Source organism: Aquila chrysaetos, chromosome 16 (assembly GCF_900496995.4).
Source record: "Aquila chrysaetos chrysaetos chromosome 16, bAquChr1.4, whole genome shotgun sequence".
In the NCBI taxonomy this organism is placed as follows: Eukaryota; Metazoa; Chordata; class Aves; order Accipitriformes; family Accipitridae; genus Aquila; species Aquila chrysaetos.
In genome coordinates this window covers 18702167-18717109 of record NC_044019.1, presented here as the reverse complement: position 1 = coordinate 18717109, position 14943 = coordinate 18702167, and the positions used below count along the sequence as shown (strand labels likewise).

The window sequence follows — 14943 nt, the reverse complement described above, 5'->3', positions numbered from 1 at the left end:
GGTGCGTGTACACTACGTGTTTCTTTACAAAAAAATTTGATTTAACACCTGTGGTATTTGCAAAGAAAGCTGTACCAGTGTTCTGTCCCTTTTGTAGCCCTCTGGCTAGGAGGCCTTCTAGACATTAAAGAAACTTTATGACAGCTTTCAACTAAGCCTGGTTCTGCAAGGACCAATATTCCAGAGAAGACCTATCCCACTTTATTGCCCTGCAGAGCAAACACAGGAAGGGGAGGTTTGGGAACTGTGCATCCAGCACCCCCGAATAAACCAAAACAAAAGCCACAGAACAGTTCAGCAAAGACGGTCTAATTACTTTGCACAGCTTATTAGCACTCCAGCTCTAACCTAGAATATGTAAGTATATACTTGCAACATGCTGCTCTTTCTAAAAGCCGGGGGGGTTTTTTGGTTTTGTTTTTGGTTTTTGTTTTTTTTTTTTTTTTTTACATACGACAGACTCACATGGGACTGCCTACCACGCATGTTGGACCATCCTTGTACTGCAATGGTTTGCAGGCACATCAAATGGTATTCTTAGATGCTGTATTACTGGATAAATTTTACTTTAGTAAAAGGCTTGAAAGGAAACCTCTCACATAATGGTAGATATGCAGAAAGTACAATAATTCTAAAGGAAGTCAAAAGTATTGCTTTCCACTACGTGTGTTATGTCACATTCCAATAGCTGTTGGTCATAACAGGATGCGTGACTTGAGATAGTGTTAACATTAAAAGTATGCTTATGAAGCACTCAATCAGTTTTAGATGTGTCTAAGGCTACCAGCAGGCGTTGAGAGCATTTGTGCTTCTCACAGGAATTGCTTCAATTTGCGTTGCAAAACCCATCAAGTGTTCAGTCAAACTTGTTAGTGCTGTCACATTCAGTCTATTTTTATAAAATAGTTGACCTGGATATTTATTTATCCTCTTGAGGCTTCTACTGCCACTGAGCCGCCTCTCATCATCAATTATCTTAATCCTGATTCTGTTCAACTGGGCAGAATTCCTCTTTAACTTGTTTCAACCTATAGAACTATATTTTATGTATCATGATTAAAGACATTACCCTAGGCTATCAATTTTTTGCCTTTAAATTGGAAAGTAGAGGTCTTACCTAGGATGGGGAAAGGGAACCAGATAGATAGGCAACGTGCCTTTCACTTACCCTGAAGTGTAGTATTACAATAAACCATTTTGCTGAGCAAGCGGTAAACATGACTGTCAGAGTTTTATACAAGATTTGCTAAATTGTTATTAAAAAAAAAAGACTGAACTAAAAGGATACCTTTGTCTGCATTTGGCTTTAGGGTTGCAAATGCTAATGATGACAACAGACTGCAGAAATCATTCAGGAATACTGTAATTTGGAGGCCCTGCCCATCAGAGCAGCAAAATGTAGTGTTAGCTTTCAGTGCGTCAGTCCTGCTTGCTCCCTGCTTCTTTCCGTGGAGTTACTCAGTTCATGTGCTTTAATGATTAAACACTGTGCTCATTCAGGCCTCGCAACATACAGTGGGTGCACTGTCATCACCCACGGTCGCAGGCTTGCATTAGGCATAGGAAGGGGAAAATAAAATGAATACAATTAAGTAGGCTAACAACAGGAAATTTTAAGTAAGTGCTATACAAATCCCCCTCCTTGTACTTCAAAGCAATTCTTTCATTTCTATCCTTACTGAAAGGAACCAAAGCTGTGTAGACTGCACCCTTTCTGAGGGATTAAGCCCTGGTTCTGCACAGACCTCACATCTCTTAGGCGTTAAATTGTGCTCTTTCTAACAGGACTTGAGCCTTTACATTTCTCTTTGTTGGAAAAAAAAAAATCATCCTGCTAAAAGCATCTGTGCTCTCTACAACACTCAATTCACACATATTAGCCACTGCTTAACTTTGGTGTCTCTTTTATGTTCCATACAGCAGCTCCAATGTACTAAGCAGGGTGATTTTCAGTAGCCACTGCAGAGTGCTTTGCAGCACATCAAAAAGAGCTTCTTTGGCTTTTTATCTCCTGAGTCACTTGTTTCTGTTAAATAGAAGCTGGATTTCACATGAGGGCATATCAGGAAAAGAGGCGGGGGGGGGGGGGGGGGGGGGGGGGGGGGGGGGTGGGGGGGGGGGGGGGGTGGGGTGGGGGGGGGTGGGGGGGGGGGTTTGGGTGGTGGGTTTTGTGGGTGGTTTTTTGTTGGTTTTGGTTGCTTGTTTGTTTTGTTTCTTCTAAGTGGTTTACACTTTGTTTATGTAACTGCCTGTATTAAAGTATTTTGCATGAATACATTTACTGTAACACCGATGTGTGCTCTGCATGATTTAGAATAAAGGCAAACCATTGTCTCCACTGTGAACATCCTCCTCCTTCTACCCCAAACTCCTCAATGGGAATAGAAGGCATTTGGGCCTGTTCAAGTGAAAGAAACCCTTGACCAAACAAATGGGAGTTAGGCAGAAAGAAATTCCAACTCAGCATGACAGTATTTAAGCCTTAGTGCTGTGGCTTCCTCTACCTAACAGAGCTCTAAGTTAGGTGACTAGGCTCCATACAGAGTCCTTGGGGAGAAAAAGTAGGCACCAAAGAACAGGATTCACAAAGCGCAGCCAACAAACTAGGTGTTTGCCCCAGCCCAGCTGCTGAAGCCAGCTGGACCTGAGCATCCTACCTCCTTCTTCTTCATGAGCATAAAAGCTGTTCTTAAGATGGACACCACAGAGTTCATTTCACAGAGTTTGGGCAAGAAGAGTTGTACCAGGGAAACACTTGTGTTTTAGCCATCATGCTATACATAAAACAGAGAGAATTAATTCTGTACCTTCACTTATGCTAATAAGTTAGAAACGACAGGAGAGGTCTAAAAGTACCATACCCAGATTCATATCCCAGGTCCAAAAATCAGGCAAGTAATGGAACTGAACTAATCTCCCATAACTGGTTAGTTTTCTGACAAGACAAAGCAGGAGAACTTCTTTCTCCTGCTTCCGTAGCACAAGATCTGAGCTGAGGAGGTCTTAGACACCAAAACTGAGACAAGGACTAACTGATAAATGAAAGATACAGAACTAGTTAACTTAAATGACAGCAACACAACTACCTCCAGCATCAGTTGGAAGCACAAGGAACTTGATCTCAGTTTTGGGTTTAAGCAGAAGCACTTGTGGTAAACTGTAATTCCCAATTTAAACCCAGGGAGCTGAACCTGGGTGCCATGCAACACTGAGTCTATGCAGAGAAAAAAACATAATCAACAGTTTTCATTAAGAATAGAAACCATATGTTTTGCTGGAAGAAAATAACAAAACACCACAACTGTTTCTTTTGGCAATGAGAAAATACCCATTACTTTGGTGGTTTATATCTAAAAGACCTAATTCAAAGCTCACTGAATTCATTTGGAAAAAAACCCAATCTCACCACAGTGAGCTTTAGAAGGCCAAAGTAACTTGCAGGGGGGGCGGTATTTAGGATGAGGGAACAAATAGCATATAATAAAGCTTTGACAAATTTCCCATCCTAGTTTCTTCAAATTTCCTGTATGTCAAGCAGTTTTATTGCTTCTAGATAGCTTACAGTTTATGCTCCCACCAGATACCCAAATTTAACTACCGTTATTAATATGAATGTCAATAATAGTTATACAGCAGTAGGAAAATACAGTTCACTCAGCATTTCGTTATGGAGGTACATTAAAATGCCTACTGTATGCCTGTCTGTCTAGTAAAGTAATCAGTGAAAATTGTATCTAGACTGCATGTAGGCCTACCAAGGAGGATTTATGGGAGCCTCATGTTTTGAATTTTGTGGATTATTCTAGAAATGGTCTCTCTCTTACCCAAAGCCATATTTAAAACTTAGAGCTTTCAAGCCTATTTCTCTATTTCATTAGCCAGGTTCAAAAAATGTTTTTCGAAGTCACTTCCCGGACAAAGTACTTACTAAGTATTACTGGTAGGATAGGAGGAGAGGAGACCCACTGTCTGAATGAAGCAGAACCTGTACTGAATGGCACAAGGTACCCTTGCCTGAGGAACAGCCTTCTCTGAAAAAGCAAACTAAGCATTTCTCTGGAATTTATGTCAATATCCTTGTGATTATAATAGAAATCTATCACAGTTATGACTTTCTAATGCAAGGTATAACACAGACTTGAACAAAATCGATGAGGTGGTTTTTCTGTACGGGGTTGGGTAGTTGTTTGGGTTTCTTTCATAGCAACTGTTTTTTCCCCATTGTACAAATAAGTAATCTAAATGTGGCTGCTCTTTCCGTACTTCAGCTGTACTAATCTGTACTGACTTACACTCCGTTCTTTGATTTGCAGATTAAGCCAGTAATTCTCTACTACACAAGTCCGACTCTCAGACTTCTGTGCAAATTACTCTACTCTGTATATCTTGGAAGAAACTTCCCTGACACTAATGTGTACAAGTTATCTATTATCTTTATTGGACAGGATAGAGGGTGAAAGAACCAACTGAAACAAGAATTAATGGAAAAAAGTGTCATTTATGTCACCTACATGATGATTTAATTGTAATTTAGGTCTATAGTTAACTGTGTGATAGCCTCAGTGATTTAAGGCTTGCTGCAATTCAACAACGGAGGTAGGGCTTTAATATGGCAGTATTAAGCTGAGAATTGAACGGAGTCAATACTGAGGGTTACCAACATAAAAGACAGTTCATTTCAGAATTCAAAGAATAAATGATTTTTTGCATTTTATCCTACATACAGGACACCCCTGCCCCAGGCAGTGGTCCTCTTTTGCCTTTTTTTTGATGTTTCAGAGGTACAGCAGAGCCACTAAGCTAGGTAACTGAAGCAAACAGGAAAGCTTTTGGCTCATGGTAAGCACGGCTGGAAACACAGCTCGATTCTAGAAACCCCGTTTACTGAAATAGTAACCAGGAATTGAGGCTACTCAAACTGCATCAGAGATTAAACCAGCTGGTGACAAAGGGAACCTTCACTCCAAACCCAACCTAGTGCTTATCTTGTCTCTAACTGAAACGTTTTTCACAGTAGCAGTGCATTTAGTAGATAGACATTGGAATGTTCTCTAATCTATATTATCACACAGTAGCAATGCAACAAGTTCACAATGTTTAATCCAAACACTTCTTTTTTTCCCCATCTTTAAAGGGAGGTCCAATCCAGAATCGAAAATCCAAGCGTTGCCTGGAATTGCAGGAAAACAATGAAAATGAATTTGGATTTCAACTCATCCTTCAGAAATGCACTGGACAACGCTGGTCTATAACAAATGTCCTGAAAAGCTTGTCATCATAGCAGACTAAATTTTTACCCATTTCTTTTGCTACTGTGTAGCAAATATTGCATTGTTGCCTGCTGTACTATATTCCTCTCACCCCTCACTGCCCTCCACTTCCTTCTCTCCTCTTTTTTGTCCCTTTGATTTTATTTTGTGAGTGTGTGGAAATTGGGTTTGTGGGCTGAAAATAAGACATTTTTATTTCACAATGGTGTTTTCATGGCATTTATAGAGATGCTGAATGACAGGTGATGGGTAGGCTATCCTAAAATATTTTACAACTGTATATAGGAAACAAATGGAGAATATTTATAACTCAAACTTTTATTGAATAAAAAAGTCCAAACACTATTACTGTCTAGCTGTCTCCATGGAAATCCATTTGGAAGTTAAGTGGTGGTTTCATTGTTTTCATTAACCGAATCCTGATCTCGGCAAGTTGTTGCCAAGCGTCAGTACTCTCCAGACTTGTAGTAAAATGTCCTACCTGCACACTAGTAGCTGCAGTGAGGGAGGATTTTCACCTTTCGCCCTCTAGGGAGACCTGTCTAGGTCACTGTAGCTACTAGTGTGCCAATATGGGGGGAGGTGTGGTGCGGTGTGTGGAGGTGTATAGGTGTATCGGTGTATCATATGCACTCACGTACTTTTCCTCACCAGTACTACTAAGTAAAACCACAGAGAGAACCCCAGGGCTCAAGTGAGGGGAAGAGAATTAATTAAAAAGAAGAAAAAAAAAAAGCTACAAGAGAAAAACAGGAGCTACTGGAAGGAAAATACAAAAAAAACCCCTGATATTTCTCAGTGGGTTGGCCTCTGTTTCAATGGCTGCACTTTCCTTTCAATTTTTCATAGTTCTTACAACTTCTTTTTTCTTTTTTTAAATGCACTGTTCCCTGGCTACCACAGACTTGGATAAAAATGGCTCCATCCAAGAGCAACAGCAAAAAGCATGAATTCACTCTGCCTTTCTCCCTGCCTTTAAGGAGGTGTGAGTGCAATGCCATATCACTTCATCTCAGCTAAGAGGGATGAGGAGAGGAAGAAACAATCTGATGAGCTAAACCAGAACAGTAGGATTACTGGCCTCTTTATTTCCAGCTGCTTTTATTTGTATGTAAATTCCCTTTCTTTTATTACTCTATTTGTTCTTTTTAGTCTGTTGTTTGTTACCTTAAGTAACAGGCATAGCCTCTTTTGGAGCTGTTTATGTGCCAAACTGTCTTTTACAGGCTGGCTTCACGTTCAGGACCAGCTAGCAGTATTGTTTCTTATGACTGTTTAATAAGTCATGTGGCATGTTAATTACATGTGTCCAACCTTCTGCTATATATAGTTACCATACATCTGCTTCTCAGAGAAGAAAACACTGAGCCAACAACAGCAAAACAGTAACAGCCAATAAAGACGGGCTTAACACCTGCACTTTGACCGACTTCAGAGGTCCCTCAGGCCTGTTTGAGTGAAAACTCCCATTAAAATTAGAACCCTGAAAGAGCATCAATAACCTGAGTGTCTGGGTACCACAGCTAGACAAGGTAAAGCAGCTTTAATTTTACCCTGTAGAGAAAACAGGAGGTTGCTACACAAGCGAGCCAAGCCTCCTGCGTACTGGAGCATGTGCAGTGTCCCGACAGGAGAAGGCTCAGTACGTGGCATGCAGAGCCATTTTGAGCATTCCCAAGTTCCCCCACTGACCAACTGGACTTACTTTTCACAGGCATTCCAGATGAATGAGGAGGAAACTGCATGTTCAGACAGAGAAAAAGCACAGAACTTGTACAGAGTAGCACACACAAACAAAGCTTCCTTTCAGCAAAGATACCAAGACTTCAGTGCATGGAGACACAGCCATTAAGAGAAAAACAAGTAGTATGGATCAAACCAGTCTCCTCTCGATTCTTACAGGCCTACTGCACTCTGACCAGTCACTTTCTGTTTTGGTGCTTTTGGGTTTTTTATGAGCGTTAGAGGGCGATGCCTGGCAAAGACTTGACAAAAGCAGAAGGGAGGAGTTGAGCTCTGGGCTGGTTTATTTCATACCAAAATGAATATTGTATGTCTAGCATCTGCCCAAAGAAGATTGTAGTTATTCCCAATTACATTGCAGCAATGTGCTGATGTTCACCGCTCAGTGAAAAACAACCCAAACACTTAAGTGAGCCACGTAGCCTCACCAAACCATGTTTGGTGCTATCCAGCCATACCTCCCAGCTACACACCAGTTCTAAGTCTGCTGCTCCCCTTGATTCCCACGGGGCCTGCACTGAGGAACAGTTTTCTTCTGCTTCTGTAGACCAGAACAACATTACCAAGAATCCCTCAAAATAAACGGGGGGGGGGGGGGCGCAGGGAACGACACCGACACAACAACGGCACGGACTTAAATCCAGACTTGAAACATTACTTTATACTACAGCAATTCAGCTATATGTAAAATACATGCATTTTAATATGCTTTTACCTTTGTTTTGTATCATAAAAATTTTTATATGATAACTTGTAGAAAAAGGGAAATGGGTTTAAATGTGTGACTAAGCCTATTAAAATGGTATAGTAGAAATTATGAATGTACATAAGCAGCACTATTATTGTGCACTTTGAGACCTAAGGTCTCAGAACAGATTTTCTTTGACATGCCTCTTCTCTTGGAAGAGAGAGAAAAACAGAGCAGAAGAAGCAGAACTGAAGGACGTAGCCATCTTTTGCTAGACATGCACTCACTCTTAGTCATGAACTGCCTCATCACCAGTTTCCTTTTCAGATACACAGGAACTACATAGATACAGCAGCAGTGCCTCACACTGTAAAAGACAAGTAATCACCATACTAAGTGAAAAATAAAACTCATCTTCGTTTTCTGGAAAATTACAGAATATTATTCAATCATCAGTTGCCTCAAACAATCAAAAACATTCCCAAATCTGCCTCTGCAATAATTTGGTTTTGGGTTTTTTTGTTGTTTTTTTTTTTTTTTTTTTTAAATTGTTTTAAAGAGGGAAAGCTAGCACTTAAGGGCAAAAAAGAGCACTGTTCCAGAAGTCATATACCTCCTCACCCAAGTTATGGCCAGCGATGAAGACAACCAGAAAGATCCAGTCAGCTCCCTCTTCCTCATGCTGCTATAAAACTGCTCCCAATATATTTTGATGAATTTTTCTTGACAAGTAACAACAGTGTATCTACTAGCTGGTAAGGATATCCTGACAATTAAACAAAAAAGAAAATTTCAAGATACCCTAAGCCTTCCTCCTACTGTACTTCTTCAAATATTTATGGATAACATACACTTACCTTCCTCTGTCTCCCCAGCTATCATTCAGCCAAATTGTTATACCAGGATAACACTTACAGTGGTTTCTCAAGGCTATAAGAATTTCACTATGTGTCCTCTCACAACATCTGCATGTGGGATAAGGCACCAGCAACAAGGAGGAAAGGAGCTGTGCTGATGACATGAGCACAACATGCAGAAAAGAACACTTTCATGTCCTTGGGGAGAAGATATTAGGGTTTGGCTTGTATCAGAGATCCCTAGATAATACTTCTGGAGATGGGCTGTACAGTCTTCAGAAGAGATCCAGGTTCTAGGAATTTGTTCATGTATTTGTTTATCTTTACAAAGCTAGAGGTATTCCGGAGCATGGAGTAACACGACCCTACCTGTTCATTCCCGGCTAGAACTCAGACAAGAGAATTCAAAAGTGCCTTCATCTGCTTGGTCTTTCCATGCTTGCTAACATCTGTTGGGAGTGACCGTGCAGAATAGGGCTTAGCATTGTCCTCTTTTGCTATGAAAGAGGCAGCTATTTTTGGTTTCATCTTTTTGAAAGACCAAAATTTAATCCACCAACCGTGGGGCTTAGTTGTACTACCTTCTGTGTCTTTGCTAAAAAGAAGTTAATCAGTCAACACCCATCACTGAACTTTTTTTATGTATGTTGATCAAGAGGTGATAATTAAGCAAGTAGCTGTCACAAGTCATTCTGTACTGGGTAGCACTGAATACTCAGCTGGAGATACAGAGGAAGGGAAACATTGAGATTTCAAGGTCACACATCAATAGAATGCACCACAATTTTGTTTACACCCTAAATTATATGTATTTGTGTGTGTATATATATATATATCTACTTGTTGTGGTTTAAGCCCAGCCAGCAACTAAGCACCATGCAGCCGCTCCCTCGCTCACCCCCCCACCCCTCCACAGAGGGATGGGGAGGAGAATCGGAAGTAAAAGCTAAAACCTTGCGGGTTGAGATAAGGACAGTTTAACAGGACAACACAAGGAGAAAAGAAATAACAACAATATTACTAATAAAAGAATGTATAAAGCGCGTGATGCACAACGCAATTTCTCACCATCCGGAACCCAATGCTCAGCCCATTCTGGAGCCGCGATCCTCCTCCCCACGCAGCCAGCTCCCCCGGTTATATACTGGGCATGACGTCATATGGTGTTGAAAAACCCTTTTGACTAGTTCAGGTCAGCTATCCTGGCTATGCCCTCTCCCAGCTTCCGTGAAAATTAACTCTATCCCAGCCAAACCCAGGACACTACACCACCAAATATATATATATATAAAATTATATATAAAACGTAAGCATGCATATACACACTCACATACTGACGGTTTCCTGGAGAAAAAAAAAAAAAAAAAAAAAATCACATTAAAATGCACTTCATCCAACCACAGTCTTGAGGACATCGAAACAAGACACCAAAATGAAACGTTTGGATCACGGTTTTATCACTGTGCTACCCGGAATACTTTGAGCGCTACTTCTGGTTTTAACACAGACAAAAAAGCAGAACATAACATCATCATATTTCAACTTTTGTTCAAATAGATATTAAAGATTTTCCAGAGGGTTAAGACAGAGTAACTTCTCAAAACCAGAATACAAAATAGTTGTGCTAAACAGAGGCTCAGGAGGCAATCATTAAAGCTTTTGAATAACAGCGTGTTCTCTACTGATTTGCTGTAGTATTTCTTAAATTACACGCACACCTCACTTTTATCATGAAAATGCTTAACAGTGCAGAACATGATGCTCAGGAATGTCATTCACAGCTAAATTCTGAAACAGCAAAGCCATGTATTTTTGTTTATTGACTAACATTAGTTTTCCATTGTCAGGTGGAAGTGACTATTTTACCTGAATTCCGTCTTCTTATGCATAGTCTCAGAAGGGGATCTTTGTGACAAACCATCTGAAAACTTATTGTAACACCACAGAAATATACCTTTCTTCATATTATTTCCAGTGAAGTAGCCTCATTTGAAGCGCATATATGAGAGGACAGAATTTTCCAGTTAAAAGAATATATATATTTCCGTCTTACGATATGAAAACAACATATATATATATTACTTGCCAGAGGTAAATGCAATTTTCATACAGCTTTTAAAACGAAGAGTGATTCTAAGGAAACTCTGAACCGCTGTTTAGAAGGTGAAGACTGCTCAGATCTAAAAGCAAGTATTAAGAGGTTAAGTCTGTCCTTTCAACTCTGCTGACATCCTTCGTCAGTGGTCCTCTGTGTGGGTGGTATGGATTTTTTATAAATAGCACACAAAATTTTTAAAATACTGATGCTGTCTTACTAGTAGAAAGCTCTACAAAATCCTGCCTCTTCTGCCAGCTAAACTTGGGTGTCCCGTATCCGAAGTCCACAGCTATCCAACAATCTCTTGCTCACTCATTTATCCACAAAAGGGAAGTCAGATTGTCCAGCTAAATCCAGGGGGTTATTCATGCCTCAGCTTTTGGGGACATAAAAATGCATCTCCTTGGCCAAAAGCAGCAACTCAGTAAATCTGTAGTAGAGTGAATCTAGTCCCCAAGACTCAAGCACAGCACAGAGGACACTGGCTGCAGAGGTTTGCCACCTCTCAGCTAGGCCAGAGAATGAAGAGAAAGCTCTTGTCAGCACACACTAAGAATACCATAAGCCTCAGCTTGTCATTTTGGCTGATGTAGCTCCCTTAACTTCTCTCATTGTTAAAATCACTTGTATCTCAGTGTTTTATTTCCCCACCTTTAACACTTGCTCTAGAACTGGCATACTAACAGTTAACCTCAGGAAGATCTGTTCATTTTCTGAAAACCCAGATAGGAAATGAAATACCTGTATTTAAAGTGCCCACACGTGAGAGTGATTCTCATACCAGTTGTGAATATTTTGCTGCAGATGACATTGACAAAAAAGCATTCATTTCAATTCTAAACAAACCACCAAAGGCTACGTTCTTATCTTCAGCCTCTGTTAATAAGGGTTTTCTGTGCATTGTATTTTTGTTATTTACCTTTATTTTATAATTTTCTGTAGTCTCCTAGACATTGTTCAGTTATGTAGTGAAAAGTAAGTCTTTTATCACTTAAGTTCCAGATGCTCTGGAAATGCTCACAGTTAAAGAGGAGATACTATAAATATATCCCAAACTTCTGTCCCAAATATGTCTACAGATCATCTTGAATAACCAGTGACAAATCACAAATTGAAAGCTCCTGCCACTTCCCACAGTCTGAAGATCACTGAGCAGTTCTTACTCAAATCCAGAGCCAAACATTAGCATGAAAATACTGAAACGCTGGTGCAATCTGCTGTGCCAATACCTGCTAGTAACAGGCATGAATCTTCACCTAGTATAAGGTAGCACACACGCATTGACTTTGAAGAACAGCATCAATTCTGTATTACGAGGAATTGGCTTGGATCCCCAAAGTACGTCTCAAGCAAGACTCATGCTGAATTCCACAAATAACCCCTGTTTATACAGGTGTGTAAGTGGTGTTCAGAACTCACACTTGCACTGTAAACCTATACAAAAAATGATCTTACCAGCTAAATTGGATGCTGAGAATACCTTTCGTAAGAGTTTAAAAAGTACAACACAAGCACTGCAAGGATACAAGAATTAAAAGTTTTCCTATGAACAACTTTCCAAAATAGATCTTGTGTTCTCAAGTATTTATGCTGAACAGAGCTAGTCAGATTTGGCAGCCACTTGGAGAGAGCTTGTTTTATTAAGAGATGAAGAAGGATCATCACCATGCTAGAGAAGTAAATCACCTGGATTTTTACTGTTCCTCACATGCTTTGCTACTGAGCACCTTTTACCTGGGTACCCATCACACAAGAAAAAAAACCAAACCACAAAACAGTAGCAGTAGTAACTTTAAATTTCTGGCAGGTATCACTTTTCTAGTCTGTCTTATTTTCCTATTCTAAAAAAGTAGAGTCCAAACTTTAACTGAATTACTCTGAAGCCACACCGGCTGGCTGTATATTAGATACCTAACCCTTCTGCCTGCAGCTGAATGCAATGCATGCCACTTCCATTTTTCCAATCTGTGTATGTTGGGCCCAGGCATCTTACTGTTATGATTTCTATGCATTTAGTAGTGAGGAAAGTTAAATAAAAAGCCTCTGTACTCTGAAATTTGATAGCAGAGAGACAGAAATATTCAAGATGACACTTGAGACTTAAAACAGTTCATATTTAAACCAGTGTATTGTTCCACAGCATGACTTTGTCTATTTGATCTCACAATCAATAACTGCTGTCAAGGATGGCAAATTTAAATAATTCTGCTTCTTAAAAGTGATGCTTTCGGGTATTAAATCCTTGACTGAAGTTTCCTGGGAGAGATTAAATCACATGGAGCTTTCATCATCCAAAAAGATCTGAAAGAACATTGTGTATCGTATCTAAGCTCACAAGTCAAGGTTTACTGATGTAGTTTCAGAAGCCTCTCTATTCAGTTAGACGTTAGATTGTCTGCAGAAGCTATAATTTACTTTATGGAAAACATTCTCATGCACTTTCATGAAGGATGAGTATTATCAGATAATCAAATTAGCTAGAGAGCTATCATCTTTTCTTGTATATCAATTTCTGTGGGACCACTTGAAGAGTCACATGCTTTCCAGGAGGAACATCGTTATTAAAAACTGACTCTTGATTATTAATTGAATTATGGCCTATTGATCCATACCTTTCTTCTACCTCAATACAACATCTGGCACTGTTAAGGGTACTGTAGAATCAACAGACTATTAAGGATTGCTATACTAGTCAGAGGTACAGGAAAATTGAATTTTCCAGCAGATTTGCTGACAAGTCACACCTCACACTTCCCCACAGAGCACTCTCCGATACCTATATATCAATGATTTTAAAAACGATCAGCTGTGTCAGAGTTCAATAGTCTCTTAAAATCATGGCTGCTAATTTGCCTTTTTGATAGTGAGACTGCTGGAAGGAAGCTGCAGGAGTGTAATCAGCCAGCAATTCCCTCTGTATCCAGGCATGGCTGGGACTGCATGAAGCGGGAATAGGACAGGGTATAGGGACACAGACTCAGGCTGCTCCATGGTGCAACTCCTAGGAATCCTTGGATGCAACTACAGTTTCTTCCTTGTGTGATTACATAATGCTGCACATTTTGCTCTCCAATTTTCTTTATCAGTTGATCTTTCCAGATCAAAGTAGCAGCATGCTAGTCTTAATTAATTAATTGTGTCCTGCCTCTTGTGCTGACATAACATCAGTTTGTGCTTAACAGTTATTTGTATTCAAACACTGAAGAACAAGAGAATTAAAGTCTGCTCAAAATTATTGCCTACTCATAAAGCCAAACTTTACAGCTCAGAATGCACTTTGCTTTTTTCCCCACTATGCCCAAGAAGCCATCATATACATGAGTGAGTGTTCTAAGTTCTCTGGCTCCTTCAGTACATTACTTATGGGTTCTGTATACCGGGCCACAGCTTTTCTCCTTTTCATTGAAGAGATGTTGTTACCATGGGATGAACAAGGAGCTTTGCTTGCAGTCCAGAGCTCACTTTTGCCTTTAAAACATTCGAGAAAATGAGTTTCATGAGTGCTAATTTGTGAAAACTTTTGCATTTGGCTCCCAAACTAGTGTATGCTATCAGAGACCGCTCTCTAGTTCTTTGATCCGACAGAAAAGTTTGAATAGTACACCTATGGCAAAAGAAACACATAGTCAATATCTTACCATCTTTATAAAAGTGGTACTAACATGATGGATGTGTCTTCGAAGTGGTCTAGAACTTCTCATCTATGTAAAGACAGAATATAATACTTCAAAGTCAGAGAGCAAACAAGAATACTTCCTTCTGCTGTCACAAATGTCCCTTGGAGCTCATAGCTGAAGAAGCAAAGCACAATTGTAGATATTGATGATTTAATACCATCAGCAGAGAAGCAGTGATCTTGTTTGAATGAAGGCGCAGAAAAACAATATGGAAGAGGAAGAAAAGGCTGATCAGACAGCTTACACTTGCCTAAAGCTAGTTTATTTCCTGATATAAAAGACAGCACAAAGCCACGTATGGTGAGACAGGCATGTGCTGATATTCATATAGCTGTTGAACCTCTGCAGCTTAGGCATTTTCCATCCTTTCTCCAGTCATCAAGTGCTGAACTGCTGATGCTAAAGCTAGAAATCCATCACAAAGCAGATGCTGACCCTAGCTATTTTTCCACATGACACCTGTAAGGTGTCCAGTGTTTAACTCGGAAGTAGCACCTGTATTACCCTTGCTTTTAAAAACTGAGCAGAAATCCCTCTGGCATAATATGTGCCAACAGTTGCCTGTGAAATGGCAATGGTTTATATGACACCTTTCTGACCTCTGCAGGTG

General features: G+C 39.9%; 1 protein-coding gene across 4 annotated transcripts in view; it reads left to right on the top strand.

The window, feature by feature from the left end:
- Nucleotides 1–5615, top strand: part of GALNT18 (polypeptide N-acetylgalactosaminyltransferase 18) — a 253560-nt gene extending 247945 nt beyond the window's left edge. For 3 of the 4 annotated variants that reach the window (XM_030039346.1, XM_030039343.1, XM_030039347.1), the window contains one exon: nucleotides 5135–5615. In XM_030039346.1, the coding sequence (XP_029895206.1) occupies nucleotides 5135–5281 (147 nt within the window). In that variant the 3' untranslated portion in view covers nucleotides 5282–5615. The other variant, XM_030039344.1, reaches the window with a different exon arrangement.
- The last annotated feature ends 9328 nt before the right edge of the window (nucleotides 5616–14943 follow it).